The following is a 17,108-nucleotide window of genomic DNA, read 5'->3' as shown; positions in this document are numbered from 1 at the left end:
TATAATGTTATTTTCTGTGCATGCCCCAAAATTGAAGAAAAAATGCCTGAAAAACCACATCTATCAAACAACTTCATTAGGGTAGGAACAGTAGATAGGTAGAGCCTAAACGGAGTCATGTTTCAGCAATAGAATCATAATTAATGGTTTAGCCTTTTCCTAAATCCTTTTGTTATTTAACATATGTAACTAGGAAAACACATAGCAGAAGTTTTTCCTTGTGAATAATGCTTATCATAATTTATAATCCAAAACCCTACAAATGACCTGTGCTTTAGCACAATTTAATAAGATTTAATATCACTGACCCAGCAAAAATTTTGATATTCATAGTGAAAAGAGAGAGGACTCACTTCAGACCTGTCTCTCTTTCCTGATTCTGTATGACCTCTGTTCTTCAGTTTTAATTGCAATTGTTCTCTGAAGCCTTTGCTGCAGGCCACCATCATTTTTGTTAATTCCTTCAGGCTCTCTGCAGCTCATCCATGTGTGTCTTGGTTGTGGGGCCCAGAGATGACCAAAATATACCACCTAAAAGTCACATGGATGTTGAGTAATCCTGAGGGATAGTCAGAATGTAGTTTAAAAAAAAGATAAAATATTATGTGGAAACACTGCAAAGTGTATAGAATGAAGGCATGCAGGTGCCATGATCTCAGAAGTCAGATTTGATCTCGGGAAGAATATATTCCATGCTGAGCTCCTCACTAGCCAGTTTTACTTACCACAGAACACATTCTCTCCCTAGTTGCTGGCACTCAGCTCCCACTGACTTTGAAAATGCCAAACTGCATCAAAGTTAGGTTCATTTTAAGATCAATAACCTACCAGAGGTTCAGGGTAGCCTATGCATTTTCATTTCTCTTTTCCCCAGTTTACAAGACAGAACTAAGAGTATATATAGTTTCAGCTTTCTGCTGAAGGCAGAAGAGAAATCCATAGGTCTGCACAGTCAGAGCTCTAAGGAGTTTGTTTTACAGGGATGTATAAAAGATCCAGAAGAGCTTTAAACTAGGAATGATATGCTGATAAAAGAGCTCTTGAGAACTCGAGGCTGAGGGTTAAGGAGCAGACCAGTGCAGGTGACACTGTAGTGGGTGTCTGCTGCAGGCCACCTAACCCTGCAGAACAAGTGGCTGAGGCCTTTTACAGGCAAGTAGAAGCAGCACCCATGGGGGAGCAGCCTGAATATTTGCTGGAGACAGCACAGCAGGCTGTGAGCAATGCAGTGAGTTCCTGGGAAACTCCCTGGCACAGCTGATGGAGGAGTGCAGACAGATGCTCTGCAGGACCTCATACTCACAAACAAGGAGAGGCTTGCTGGGCAGTGAAAGTCAAAGGCAACCCTGGCTGCAGTGACCACGAGAGCACAAGCTGGACTTCAGGAGAGCAGAGCTGGTCCTCTTCAGGGATCTGCTTGGAGGAATCCCACGGAATAAACCCTGGAAGTAAGAGAAGTCCAAGGATGTTCATTGATAAGGAAGGATCACTTTCAAAAAAGCTCAAAACTGGTCCATCCTAAACAGCAGGGAGTCCAGAAAGAGTGGCAAGGGTCCTGTGTGCATGAACAAGGAGCTCCTTGCAAAACTCAAACACAAAAAAGGGACTGCACAGAAAGAGGAAGCATGGGCAGGTAACCCGGGAGGAATATAGAAGCAGTGTCCAAGAGTACAGAGATGTGTTAGGCAAGCCACAGCCCACCTGGCTGGAATCTGCTAGGGGGTGTCAATGGATTTTTTTTTATTTAATTTGAAGCTAATGTAAATTATAAATTGAAAACCTTTTAATTGGTGTAGTGCTGTTTTCTGAGAAAAATGATTGCTAAATACCAGTGTTTGTAAAATTAGTTTTTTCGTATACTGTAAAATGAATACAGCAAGGAATCTGGCAGAAAAAAAATAGTTCTTACTTATTAAATTGCATTAAAAACATATTAAAAAATAATTCATGTGGTTGGACAATGAAGAATTTGAAAGCTTTGTTAAGAAATGCTCCAGAATGGAGGGCAGCACAGCAGTTCCTAGTACTTTTGAAAGGCTGAACCCATTCTCAGGTCATATGAGTTTTATAAAATATTTTATATCCTACAAAAGTTCATGGATAGAAATGAGGAACATAGAGTGATGTGAAAGGTCTTTCAGAACCTCCACCAGCTTGTGTGACAGCCTCAATGGGAGCAGTGGGGATATTAAATGAGAGGCCTCCCGAAAGAATATCTTCTATCCAAAACAAGTAACATTTTCTAAGAGAATTGTTTCCTAAAGATATTTGTTCTTAAGATTTCACATGGTTTACAACTGTTTTATTCTCTCAAATCTGGATGGTTTTGTTATTTAAACTTTAAGTCCTAACTTTCTTTCCTCAGGCATAGAGATACACAAAAGCCAAAGTGCACAGATTTAGGATTATAAAACAAAAGCCTAAGAAGCAATATCTGCTTATTCACAGTAGACATATTAATTCAAGCAGATCATGCTTTTATTTACTGTTTTCTATGGCTCTGTGCCCCAAGTTTTAAGAAGTTTCCTGAATTTATATTACATTTTATTCTCGTTTCATCTGAAAATATAAAAAAGCAGTGAAAGTACAATACATGTGTTCTACTATTTCTTATGTTTTAGGTTTTTTTTTACTGAAAGGGGAATTGCATGAAGTCACTCTGATTTCAATCTGCTGAAATATACAGCCCTACCATGACCCAGAAATTTGAATTTAGTCTTTGTAACAGCCGTAAATGCATGCAAATAGCATTGTACTTATCTATTTTTTTCTTTAATGTGGGAAATAAGCACATTTTTACGCTCTCAAAATATTTCAGAACACTGAACTTTTCACCAGAAAACTAATTGTCCTTAGCTGTTTTTTTTCAACCCAGTAAATGTCAAGACTTAAACCTGAACTGCAGCAGCTGGGAACAATGGCTATGGACTGCCTTCCCCCCTGCTGCTCCTCATTAGCAGCACAAAGTGTGATTATTTAAATCCATCCTTATCACCCAATGTTTGAGGAGGGGTGGGTGGCTAGGTTCAGTGGCTATCAGAAGTGTGGCAGATCAGATCTTCCCATTTATTGATTTGTGAAGAACAGCCTCGCACTGCTTTGACAGCCCTGGCTCAGTGAGAGCAAAGAAAGAAGCTTTTCAGCTCCTGGGAGGAGAATTGCTGAGCAACATTAAAGAGGGTCGTGTAGGAGCCGGTTTCCTTTGATATGCAGTCAAATTGGCTGTGCTTGGTTGGAGTCAAGGTCAGGAGGCTGTGGAAATGCTATGAATATGCTGGGGAAGTTAAAGGAGTGTTATTTTAATAAGTATTGTGTGGCTGCATGCTGATTGATACAGAAAATTGCCCTTCTCTTTTTGTGAGAACAGCTTTTGGTGAAGCAAATTTTGACCAAGAAAAAAAAAAAGAAAAAGGAGAATATGTGTCCTTTTGCTGCTGCACTAAGTATAGCTTTTTAGATGAGAATCTTCTATTATTTCTCTCTTTTCTTGCCATTTTTCCTCAGAATCTCAGCCATTCAACAGTTGTCTTAAGTCTTTATTTTTAGCACTTTTTTAAACTAGCGATCTCATTTCTGCTATTTCATGTTAATAAGTAATAAAATTTGCTACTTGCACACCTTCACGTAACTTTTTAATAAATTCCTTGCCAAGTTCACCGAGTGTGAATTCTCTGAGTGCTGAGACAGGCACCCAAGCAGTGACCTTGGCTCATGGACCACCCACTGCAGGATAGTTCTGCTGGCAGTCAGAGCTCAGATAAGCGCCCTGGGGGAAATTTCCTCCACTGAACTTGTTCAGTTGAAAATCAAAGCTATGGGCAAGGCTGTGGCAGGGTTATACCACCGCTAGACCAAGGCTCTTATGTCCCTGTAGTGTTGGTAGATCCAAGAGGACAAGATTGATGGATTGACAGAGAGCATGCTCATAGCTCTCTGCTGAGGCCACTCCTTGTTTGCAGGCACAGCTTCAATTGCATGTGGGTGTGCCTCCTTCCTCCAGCACATCTTGGAGTTCAGCAACTCCAGCACTCCTGGAGAGTTGCTGTTGGGTACTTTTTGAGAACATGGAAAACGTTGAGAATTAAACAGCTCATATTTCCTTATTGATTTAGGCTGTTTTTCAGTGTGGACATAAGCACAAAAGAACACTTTATATGGCATAAAAATACTCTGAGTTAAACCTCAAAAAATGAAAAGACAAATTCCCCCTCCTGCCAGAATGTAGTAGTAGACCCAAGTTAAATCCATCAAATCCTTACTCTTGACTGCAGTGGACTTGTTATAAAAATGTTGTCAAGGTTGAACCCCACATTAGGTAAAGCACTTAGAAACTATTCCTAACAACTGCATGGCAGAGCTTTGCTTTTTTAATTGTCTTACTTTGTTTTTATGAACTTGATTATAGATTCAGTTCACAGGGCTGCATCCAAATGATGGGAAACAGAACTTGTTTCATCAAATGTTTTCAGAGTCTTTAAAGGAAAAGGACTTTAATTTTTTTTTCTTGTCAATTTTTTTTAGCAGGAGCTGTTTCTGTACCATGTCAATATCACTTAAAATCAGTATAGGTTTTTTAATATTACCATATTCAAACTCGAGTATATTTACTGCACTGCTGTGATTCTTTCATTTGTTATGATTGAAAGAAGATAAATGTTATGTAAAACATTGCATTAAATAAATAATTGAAATGCATGTCTTTTCAAGCATGCATCCCCAGTGAAAAAAAGCAATGGTTCAAGTATCCCAATTACAGAAAGTTCTGATGTTTGTTTTTAAGTAAAAATTAGATAAAAAAATATTTTGGTGTGTTTAAATCAAATTCTCATATCATGATAAAGAAATTGGTGACTTTTTAGAAATTCATTTATTTATTAGTAACAGTTCTTGTGGAGAAATAGTGTAGAATTTTACCTAAAAGGTACCCAGATGAAATCCACATTCCCATCCCATGGAGATTGGACCAGGTGACCACTGTGGTCCCTTCCAGCTTTACCCAATCTGTGATCCTGCATGTTACATTCTGGTGTTAGTACCTTTAAAGTAGTATTGTTTTCATGGCTAAGCTGACACTACTGAAATCAGAAGAGAATGTTTTCCTTCATTAACACTGCAACTTTTTTTTCTTCCCTTTAAAGAAAGGAAAAATAATCTTGAATGGGCTTGAAAATTTTGCAGTTTTCTTCCCACAAGGCTCCGGTTGTTAATATTTTATTCTAACTGCTCTTGGTTCAGAGCATAGCATACAAAAATACAAGAGATACTGTTTATGCTCATTTTGGAGGAGTCTGTTTCACTTGATTTGAAAGAAAACCAAGAACAAGAAAAAAATCTAAAATTTGGGAATTACTTATGGCTTGTTTATGAAAAATATAAAATTCTTTTACATTCCAGTGAATTTTTTTTTTAAGAATCATGAAATATTTATGAAGACTTATATGGATAGGATATTTTCTTCAGATTGTTGGTGTATAAGTCACCAAGTTAAATCCAAATCTGATTTTATTGGATCAGAGACACATTTCTTCTGTACATTTAAGCAAAGATTGCTTTGTTGGGTATTTTTTTGTACACCATTATCTGAGTTATTTTACCAATTATGTGTTAGTTTGATAAAATTAATAGAAACTGACTGCAATAATCTTCCTTGCTCTACCACCAACAGTGAGTTCATCTTTTACTGTCTTTTACATAAACGGTAGTATGCCAATACATCAGCAACTGGTATTCCTGGGAGCCAAGTAATATTTTTTACTCTCAGGTGATATTTCCTAGAGAATTCTCAAGATTTCTCAGTGTTTTCTTCTTCTCTGTATTGACTTAATCTACCTGTAGAAAGAGGTATTTCCTGGCTCACATCCAGAGCTGTTGAGTTAGAAAGTTAACCCTGAAGCGTGTAAGGTATTTTATTTTGCTGATGTCCATATATGGCTAAAAATCTTCAGGTTAATAATTTTGCGTAGTTTAAAGGTTACCTGGATATTTTGAAGGGATTGGAATTCTCAGTTGTAGCACACTTACAGAAGTTGTATAGGCTGTGTGCTGGCAGTGGTCGTGTGTACTAAAGGGTTCCCATGCTCTTTGCTGGCCACTATTTGGCTGTTAAAATTTTCCTATATGAAACACTGCTCCCCACTGTGTGTTTGCAAAGTTCTCATTCTCTTTAGGGATTCTTGATGCCAGCAAAAACTTTTTCCATCCTGGTTGACCTAATGGAAATATGTACTAAAACAAAAGAAGAGCCATATATTTCGTTATTAACCAATATTTCCTAATGACAAAATAAGTATGTTATGAAGTAATTTTAAGACAATTCTAAAGAGTATATGCATTTTCATTACATTTTTCCAGTGGTTTTTATTTGCATGTGTTTAGGTATGTATAAGATTATCTTTCTAGTCTTCATTGAAAGATCATTTCTTGGTTAAAAATAGTAGCACATCAGTTAATTATTCTGTACTTAAGCCAATTATACTGATGACTAGAAGCAGCCCTTTTGTGGTTTTCTGTGCACTTACAGACTTCCCCAGCTTGTATCTGTGCAGTGAATTGGGTGTGAACTCAAGCTCAAAGTCAGTCCCTGGTATGAAGCATTGCTCAACAGAAACATCTGTCCATGCAATTCAGTGGGAAGCCAGAAAAGATGACATAGAAATGAAGGGAGCTGCAGGAAAAGCACCTGAAAAATGGTCTGAGGAAAGAAAGCAAATGGGTATTTTTGCTTATAGTGTTAGTTTATAAATTGTAAGCAAATAAATCATTTCTTGGCAGTAAATTGCTATTGCTTAGTTAAACAAGATTTTGAGGTCTAGGAGTTATCTGGCAAACACACACAGTCATATTAAATAGCTCATTAATTCTATCATTTTAAATTTTTCTCTTCTCACTGTATCATGCCCAGTTACTATACAGTAATTTCCCCCTCCCACCAACCAAAAAATTCCCTGGAAGTTTTAAATTGTGCTTTTTACTTGTGCAACATATTTGTTTCCTTGTTATGTATATCATAATTAGGCTAATTAAAATACATTTACCTTCTGCTTTGCCACTCTTGATGGAATACTTTTTCTTACAGGCAATATTTATGTGAACCTTCCTCCTACAAATAAATACAGTCAGTTACTGTATTTATTACATTTCAAAATTATTCTATAATTACTTTCAAGTATTTTTTCCTTGTTTGATCTAATCCCATTCTTAGGTCTAACTTAATGACATCCTTCTAGCATACAGGCTATAAAGAAACTGGTAGATGTCACTCATACACCAGGGAATCTTATTGTAACAACCCCCTTTTGGCCATTTGCTCAATTCTCCACTTCACTGAGATTTTCAAGAGTAAAGGTAAAACCGGTCTGTAGTGGTTTTGGTTTGCTAATTTGGGATTTTACTAATTTTGAGATTTCCTAACTAATTAGTGTTTCCTAAAACTAGTGTATCCTGTTGTGAGGTAGGATTAGGAGAAAGGTAAGGTAGGTTCAAAACTTTAAAAGAGTATAAAGAAAATTTTATTAGAAGTAACTAAAAGGAACATAGGTAGTAAGAATCAAAATAAACTTTTCAGAATACTTTTTCTCCCCACACTTTTTTTTTTTTCATTGATAATGTAAAGAAACAAAACCTAAAATTTTTAGTTAATTACCTCTAAAATAGTTTGGAGAGAAGTCTCTCATGTTAAGGTTATGGAGATTTCCCCATAAGAGGAAAAAAACTGTTTTTTTGTGGGTCTTAATTTTGTGACAAATAACAGCTGCCTGGGGAACTCTGTTATCATGAAGTGTCTTCTGTCTCTTATTAGTTTTCCTATAGTTTGTTAGTGGGTTATGTTAACTTATGAGGCATTGTTTTAAATTTGAGTTGTTTAAAGGTAAAAGTTCTGGTTATCTGCCTATCACATGTGTAGTAGTTTAACATAAAAAGGGTTCAAGGAAGTGAGATAAAATTTTTTTTATGTAACTAACAATCTATTAAACCACTGAAAAACTGGACCTAAACTAAGTTCTAAACTATTGTGTCTGTTTTCATGCAGTACACCAACCCAACAAAACCTTAGGAACATGTTCTTCAAAGGTCTGTTCTGAGGAAAGGGTTGAGGGGCCAAGGTTTGAGTGATTAAAAGAACAGCAAAATGTTTGTAGCAGCTGCTCTCTTTTGGCTAACCTCATTTCAGCACTTGGTTAAAATATGGTTACCCTGTCCACATTAGAGATTACTTTTCACGTGCTGATTTATAATCAAAATATACTTTCAAAAGTACTGTAGAACAAGTATTAACAGAAGGATATTCTGACTTCAGTATTGACAAGCAGCAGTCATACTATTTTCAGGTATATAATGTCAGGGAAATTTACTATACCTTTATTTATCTGCCTGTTCATTTTCAGCTTCTTCTACCATCAGTTAAGATGGAGACAACAGAAAAAATCCTGTATTTTACCTTCTTTTTTTTCAGTGACACATTTAATCTTATCTGAAGACTCTGAAGTATAACATTTGTTGCAGGAAACTGCTTAATTTTAAACTGAATGTTCACTAATAAAAAAATAATCTGACTATAATTGCTCTTTGTTTCTTGTCTAGAAAAGAATCATTTTTTTTCTCCTCTCTAAACAGGTGGCTGTTGATGAGCGCATCAAGCAACTGCATGAAGCTCACAGGGATTTTGGCCCTACTTCCCAGCATTTTCTTACCAGTGAGTGATTTCTTGTTTCCCATTCTTCCTGTGCAGTTTGCATACACATTTAATTGATAATTTTGTAGCCATGTTCTAGTTGTTGTTATGAGTTTTATTTTAGACTGTATTGCAATTGTTTTCTTTTTTTTTTTCCCTCTGGGTGCAAAGGAAAGTTCATATTTTCCAGGTCCAGAGTAAAAGGAAAACATCTGACATTATCAAGTCTCTTTGTCCTTCTATCTCTGCAAGGCTCATCTTCATTGGGGGTTCCCTTTAGAACTAGCAAATTGAAATTATGTTAAAAAGAGTTTCTGATGATTTTAACACAGAAAGGATTAAAATCCCCCCCAAAAAAGAAAAAAAAAACCACAAATTTTGTTTATCTGTTTAAAAAATATTCTGCTTCAAAAGGGAATAAAACAAGACATGCAAGAAAAAAATTTCATAGGATTTGATCAGTTAGCAGAGCAGTGAGAGGATGAAAACCGGGGTGTGAAAGCTGGCAGAAGAATGGCAGCTAAGTAAACTTTTTACAACTCTGCATAAAATATAATTGCCAGCAAAATTCCCACTTCACCTCCACACACATTCTTTTATCAAGGATGTTTTGAAGTACACTGAAAGACAACTTGAAACACCTTCAAAGCTCCAAGGCAGTGACTAAAGTGAAGCTTCCTAAAGGCCATGTCTTTTCCATTGTACTTCAATTAAGGAAAGTAAACAGTAAAGCTTTAGTTAAGAGATTATATCAGCAGAAGAGAACACAGTCACAGGATAATGGTCTCCATGCAGAGGGACAAGCTATCCAGACATCGGAAATAGATGTTGCTATTATTGCACAGCTACGTTCACAGTGGGATAGAGGACAAACTTTTCTTCAGCTGATACTGCCTTGTTATTTTAATAGGTTAACCATTTTCCCACTGAAGATCTTAATGGAAAACTGAAAATTCTCAGCAGGATGTCCTGCAAAATCAAAGCCAAGGTTGATGTTGTGCCATATAAGAATAATGCAGGCTGATTCAACCCTGAACCTTCTTTTAGCAAATTATTATCCTATGAAGAAATAAGCCCTATTTTCATTATTTGTGTTTCAAACCCACTTTAACTCTTGATTACTGGGACTACTTTAATCAGCTCAATATACATAACTGCTAATCAGACTTGTCAAGACTGAACATGCAAGAGATATAAATATGTGACATAAACACAATATTTACAGATACATATTTTTCCTTGTGACCCATGGTGTATTTTTGGTGAAAGAATAAATTTGTAGGGTAAATTCAGCAAGCCTGGAAGAGACTAGAGTGACCTGCACTGCGTTATAACACTAATCAAGGTGTGTTGAGTGCAGTCAATTTTCCTAGGCCCATTCTGCTAAACTAGATCAATCTAAAAGATGATCAGTGTTATGATAGTCACCTCTTTTAGCCCACCCACCACCAGTAAGAAATTATTCTTCTTTGTAACTAATTAGAGCCAGAAAATTGTGCACATCATTCTCACACATTCACACACTTCATTCCACTTGAGGATCACTATAGGAAAAGGAGTCAGGTGAAAACATGTTGATTTTGGAAATAGTCCAACTATCACTTAGAAAAATGGGCATTTGTATTTGCTTATTTGTTCTCTCTCTCTTAGATGTGTGTGCAAATACATCATGTTACCCAGGCATGCAAAATTTAGGTATTTGAAGCTCTGAAAACATCAGCAGACTCCTTCCCAAGTCTAAAAGTTCAGTCACTGAAAACTGCCAGTACGTACATCAGCCCCATCCTTCATAAGCATCAAATTCCAAAAACATCCACTAGCATGTACTATCACTATGCCTAGGGAAAATACCATGCTTTGACATGCTTTTTATGCTTTTTTACTACCCCTGCTGCCTCCCTGCATGGATGGAAGCACATCTATGGGAGAGAGAGAGCTGCAGGAGAGGGTGAAACAATCCTTGTCATCCAGCACTAGTGGTTTTTCTGCAGCTGTACTTTTCGGGGTGAACAACTGAGACAAAAAGGTTGCCAAACAAAATCAGGCAGGTCAAATGAAGGTGAATTTAATGGCTTGTAAATTAGGTTTCAGTACATGGTAGACAGAGTCCAAGTTGATCAGTCTGTGGCAGTAGCAGCAAAAAGACTGATCATAGCAATTTTTATGGTTTTATTTTATAATCTCAAGACTCATAGAACATTTTTATCTAAGGAGCTGAGATGCACATCAGATCAGTGCAAACTATAATCAGTAAGAAAAATAAGCAATCTATTGCTTATTGAATATCCAGTTTATATGCCAGTAATAATCAGTTCATCCTCCCTACTGAGCATCAACTTTTCCTCTTCCATACATGCTCGCTCATCTTAAGGTGCAAGTACTAATATCTGTTTATATTCCTATATCAAGAATTATCCTTTTATATTATATTATATATTATATTATATATTATCCTTTAAGTAGTTCTGCAATGAGGCTGGTGCTGCAGACAAGGTCACATAAAATCAGTGACTGAATTACATTTCTCTCCTATCTGAAGGAAATAAATATGATCTGTTAATCATGGTAACTTTTTCATATGCTTATTATTTTATACATAGAAATTATAGCATCATCTGTTTTTTGTGCTTGGTTGAAACTGAAGCTGCATGGGGCTGTTGAAAACGTAGCACAAAAGTAATGGGGGAGTGATGCAGGGACCTCATATTTGTCATGCCCTGTGAGGCAAGAAATCAAGTGGTAGTCCCTGTTTCTAAGCACTTGCAGCCTGTTCTAAGGGCTGTTCATAAGGCTATTTCTGAAAGAGATTGGAAAGAAGGTGTGAGCTAGAGAGATAAGGAGTGTAAAGCCAAAAAAATAAAACTGTTCTTATTTGTGGTAGTTTTAAATTAGAGACGGTTTCTCTCCATTGTCTTTTCAAGCAGTTCAACATTCTTTTTCCACTCTTTCATCTTTTAAATGACCAAGTGCCAGTGTTTATCAATGCTGTGGCACAGGATAATTCAGAGATTTCCTGGTTGTAAATTAAAGAGATGGTGGCAAAGGAATGGGATCCACTTGTGTCTCTCTCCTTTACGGCTTCAGTCTGCCTCAAGTATAAAAGACTTATCAAAACTGGCCCTTACTTTTCACATGAACTTGACTTTCTCCAGGGCCTTTACATTTTTTAATGGGTTCTCTCACCTCACTCCTTGAGCTTCTGGCCTTCATGCTTCCCCAAACTCATTTTGCTCTGCCAGTGTTCACAGAGTCACTCCCAGCTTCAGCTCACTTCATTCCTTGCCAAGGACACACAGCATTCACAACAATAGTTAAGATACATCTGATAAATCTATTACATGGGAAAAACTTTATATAGTGAATTCATAGAGTGAGTTTGTTGCTTTTGAAGGACTTGCTGTTTAATTAGAATTCTCTAGATCAGGGTGTAAAAACACCTTAAAAATAAAATCTTTCTATTAAAAAGAAACTTGTAAATATTTAGCAAAGTAATTACAAGAAAAATCTGTGATCCTTTCATGGATGGTGGTGCTTAATTTGGGAATGATATACAGTAAGTGAGGTGTGAAAAAGAGTATCTGCAAATTTTAAACACAATGCCATCTCCAAAGTTTTCAGTGACTCCTCTGGAATAATTTTACTGTTTTGACTTCACCTTTATTTTTCTCTGTGATTCTGCCTCTTACAAAAAATGAGATTCATTGTCTCTTGTTAGAAGACCCACCTGTGTATGTCACAATAGTTATTACTCTTTTTGAGATGCAATTGATGGTAGCATTGATGTCAGATTGTTTCTAATATCATTTGCAGTGCTATTCAGCAATCAGTCATACTTCTTGATGTGCATTGCTGGTGATTGTTCATTCATGTGCATTTCTGGTGATTGCTGAAAAATAGGTGTTACATCTTTTAAAACCATGAGCAAACCTTGTAATTTACTGTGCAGCCCCAGTATGAGCCATCCTTTAGTAAGTATAGCATGTCAGTGAAGTGACTGCATGGAACAGTGCTCATGCTACAACTGGCAATTACTTAAGATTATGACTGGAATATTCCAGTGGTTTTCAACAGAAAACATGGACTTTCATCAACATGAAAAAAACTGGGAATACAAAGAACAGAAAGAACATTTAGGTTTGCAAAGCTAAAAGTCTGGTATTCCCATAGCCAAAATTTAGTGATTCATATTTCTCAGGCTATGAGATTTAACCAGACTGTTAAATCCTCATACCTAAATTTGTGCTAGGACCTGGATATACCTAACAGGATACCTCACTGTGCCTTTCAGTTTTGGACTTGTAAGAGCAGCACTTAATCCAACACAGGATGAGGCAGCCTTAGCAGCTTTCATTCAGAAACAGAAAGATGACAAATGCTGGAGCCACCAGTTTGTGTTGTAAGTGATCAGAGTGCATATGCTGCATTTTATAGCAGATAATTGTTGCTTAAAAATAAAAAATACGTTCATGGCTTTGGACCATCCTAGGTCTTTGCTTCTCAGGATAAACTCAGAGCTATTCAGGTTCGGATCTGAGTCTTTTTTCTTCTTATTTCTGTGCCTTTGTGTTTTCCTTCAGTTATTTCAGTCACTCTCCTGAGAAACTGGAGATGTGGCTCTGAATTCCTTCGGTTAGGAGAGAAGTCAAGTACTCACTTCTCCCACCTTCTGTCTGAGTGCTCAGATTATTATGCAAAGCAAAGACTAGGGAAGGTCTTTCTTGCACAGGCAGGTATCTTTAAAAGGGTGAGTCCTGCTAATCAAGACATCCAAATCTAAAAATGAGAAGGCTCTATGACACTCTACCCATCCATCTGATAGATTATTTTCCAGTGCAAGCAACTGTATCTTTCTCTCTTATTTGTCACTGCATACATTATATCATATTGTATTTCAGATATACTTTTGACAAGCAAACATTGAAGACCATGTCTGTCCATCCATCCATGTCCTTTGGAAAAGTGGTTTAATAGTTTTAGATGTCACAGGAAATGTTTTGAAGATAAAATATCACCTGGTAGTAGAATAAAGACAGGGGATAAGTGGTCACAAACAAACCAGCCTAACTCTGAGAATACTCTGAAAGCAAAGGGATTTTATTATTGTATTTAAATGTATTTATAAAAAAGTACTCATATATTATAAACATTTAAATATGGTCATATTAGCTACAGGAGCCTGATTGCTAGAAAACTGTTTTTCTACTTCAGTATGAATGTAAAGGAAATAGATGTGCTTCTGAAAAAGGAAAAAGTAGCCAAGTACCAACAAAACCAAATACACTTCACAGGTCTTGTCATTGTAATTATCGTGGTGAATTTCTAGGAACACTGGTCACCAATTCAATATCAAGACTTGTGTGATGTGTACATCAGGTTTAAATTTCAGAGAAAATGCCTTCAGTCCATTTCTCCATTGTTTAGAATATCATGGCCATAGCTACAGCTTTTGATAGTGCTTGCCTTGGCCTGACTGCTAAAGGTCTTTAAGAATAGTAAAACATTGTCATATTTTGAGAGATTATTTTATGGTTACTTTTGGAGTAAAGTTAGTAGAATTAATTTTACAGTGAGCTTTCATTTTTCCATTATGCATTATTCTCAGTAAAACCACAAAAATCTCTCTATAAATCTTAATAACTTTTTTTTATTTGCAGTTAAATATTATTTATTGAATGCAAGTTTTGTATTTATATTTTTCTCTTTTCTGCACTTTTATGCTAAGTGATCCTATCTATACAATACATTGGGATGCAAATTTCTGAAAAAAATTGTAAAGTCAGTTTTCAAATTATGATGTTCTCCCCCTCTCTTCACCCAGAAGCAATAAATTTTTCCTTGTAATTAATATTTTGTGTTTAGGGAAAAAGAAAGGTTCCAATAAAAAAATATTTTAAACTGGAGTTGAAAATAATCCAAATGATAATTCTGTCTCTCTTGTGCTCTTGGCTTTAATATGTCATCTCTTTAAAGATGCTGTATAATATTTATTTTAAAGAAGAGAGGAATTTTTTTAAGAGAGTGAGTAGGAGATATGCTATCTTATTTTTTTTATAGCAGCCTAATTAATTTATGTAATTTATCCTTGGGTGGCAAAATATTCTATATTCTATAATGCTACATAATTTACAAGTAAACAAATACTATTTTTTGCTCTTAATAAGGTTCAAAATATGCCTATTTATTGTCTATTATACTTTTGTCCACTCTCTGAATTAGTATGTTGCTAAGACGGATTCTTCCCCCCTAAATTTTTTTCACCCTGCCAAGTTTAATTCAGATGAATTTAACAACATTCCCATGTTGTCATGGGTTGTATGTTGTATTCAGTTTAGGACATCCCTTTGTTGTCAAGCTTCATGACTAGGATACAACAGGGATATTCTATATATATATATCAGAATTTTTCTGTTCTGTTATGTAAGACATGGAATATTTACCAAATATTTATTTTTCTATTTATCTAATTTAACTTGCCAAAAATCACCACCAATTTGACTAGGTCATTTTATAAACTCATTTGATTAGCCAGTTTTAGAGACTCCATTTTTAAAAGCATAAGACTGCAACAGAAGTTAGCAAAGTATCTGTATCTTGGGGTATGTGGGCCACTATAAACTTATCTATTATTTCTTTGCTCAGTGTTCTGCTACTAAACATGTAGATTCTTTATTTTTGCCATTTTACAGTCGTGTGGCATTTAAGAAAATGAACATTAGAAGGATTTTATAGCTCACAATACAAAATGGCACTTGGATACTTCTGGAAACACTGTTCATGATTAAAGGTGTGCACATAATGTTGTCCCTAAGCTGCAGATGATAAATCTGAGGTTGGCCATAAATATTCCAGCAGGAAATGCAGGATGGAAAAGCCTCTTTTAACTCTTCTAAAATGACTGTCATAACTGACTCTGATCACATGTTGAATTTTTTATTGACTAAAAATCTCATCTTAGAGATTTTTAATCATTGAAGATGACTCTTTTCTGGTTGGACGTGCTCTAGATGTGGTGCATTTGTTAAATTTCTGCACGTACGTTACAGCGACCGACCTTGCTGACGATGTTCCAGGGTGGACTTAAGAAGGGCAGAATCCAAGCTGGGAAGGGGCTCTCTGTTTCCAAAATGCCCATGAGTCCATCCCCATGGGCAGGTGGGGCTTGGAGAATAGACCCCAAGCCATGTAGACCTTACAAAAGGCAGGTTTGGATTGATGGTTTTGCCTTGTAGCTTCTCGGCTGAGTGGTCGATGTGTTCTGACATCTCTCAGCTACCTCATGCAATATTAGACCCCACTGCCACACAACATGGTCTGATTGTCCATCAGCCTTATCTACAACAATAAAAAATTCACATAATTTAGAAATCAATCTAAATCTTTGCTGGAAAAAAACCCCTATCTTTTACAGGTATTTAGTGATATTAGTTGCAGAGGATCTCAGAGAGCTGGCAGGTTATGCAAACACTTCTATTGTGTCACTGCCATGCAGATACACATTTTGGAGGTGGCATCCTGCCAGCCTGCATCATGCACTGATTATGGTGGGGAAATATTGCTTTAGCATATTCTCTAAGGAGCAAAAGCATGACCTCCTTATAGTCTCTGGAGAGCAGTATTTTCTCATTTGTAATGTGTTATCTGAAAATAATCAAAATGTAGTACTCAATGAATCTTCTTTCAAAAGTTAAGGTAGCTTACACAGATAGGAAATTCTGATTCTTGGGGAATCAGAATATTTTCCTGATGTAAAGATAATCTCATCATTTTTTTCTCCCTCCCTGCCTTTATCTAAGTCACCAAATTCATACTTTGCTGCAGTGAAAATAATTGCATCAAAACAAACTTTATGTGAATAAATAAACAGTTTATTATCTCTATGTTTGTATTAAGGTAGTAATGATGATAATGCCAGATAAGAACAGTGTAAGTCACATAGGTTATGCAGGTAGAGTTTCCAGGATGAATCAGTGAATTATTAACATTAAATGTGAAATGTGAACATAATTCAGCACCTTGCTGAGGTACATACATTATGGCCACTAATCAAGATAATGGGAATGTAAAAATGAGCTCATCTTTAATAACCATGATGCTGAAAGGAATATATAATAAATGCAATAATTTTCTAACAAAGTGAGAAAAGAATAGTTGACAGGATATATGTAACAGTCTATGAACACTACACAATGCTTCTTTGTGGTTTCTGTCCAAAAACCCTTAGTGAAAATTAAGTCAAAAGACTTTTTTTTTAATTTAGAAAAAGTACTTTCATATGGTGACTAAAAGTCTGTGCTGACTATTTAAATAAGGACCACTGAGTGTAACATTTAAATGTGGACATACTGAATTTACTCTTTGAAGGAGAAATAGTTTACCATTGGTAAACATAGATGTATTTTTCATTATGTTTGCAGTGCTAAAGTGAAATATTTATAAT

The 17,108-nt window shown here is 36.0% G+C and overlaps 1 protein-coding gene across 18 annotated transcripts in view; it reads left to right on the top strand.

Annotated features, from left to right (window-relative positions):
- DMD (dystrophin) overlaps nucleotides 1-17,108 on the top strand; it is a 1,148,985-nt gene that overhangs the window by 1,012,183 nt on the left and 119,694 nt on the right. For all 18 annotated transcript variants that reach the window (XM_077781657.2, XM_021553010.4, XM_021553014.4 and 15 more), the window contains one exon: nucleotides 8,614-8,692. In XM_077781657.2, coding sequence (XP_077637783.2) covers nucleotides 8,614-8,692 — 79 coding nt within the window. The remainder of the gene's footprint in view (nucleotides 1-8,613; nucleotides 8,693-17,108) is intronic.

Source organism: Lonchura striata, chromosome 1 (genome assembly GCF_050655825.1).
Source record: "Lonchura striata isolate lonStrDom1 chromosome 1, ASM5065582v1, whole genome shotgun sequence".
NCBI classification, from domain to species: domain Eukaryota; kingdom Metazoa; phylum Chordata; class Aves; order Passeriformes; family Estrildidae; genus Lonchura; species Lonchura striata.
Note: the sequence above shows the minus strand (reverse complement) of the source record. Positions and strands in the feature narration are given on the sequence as shown.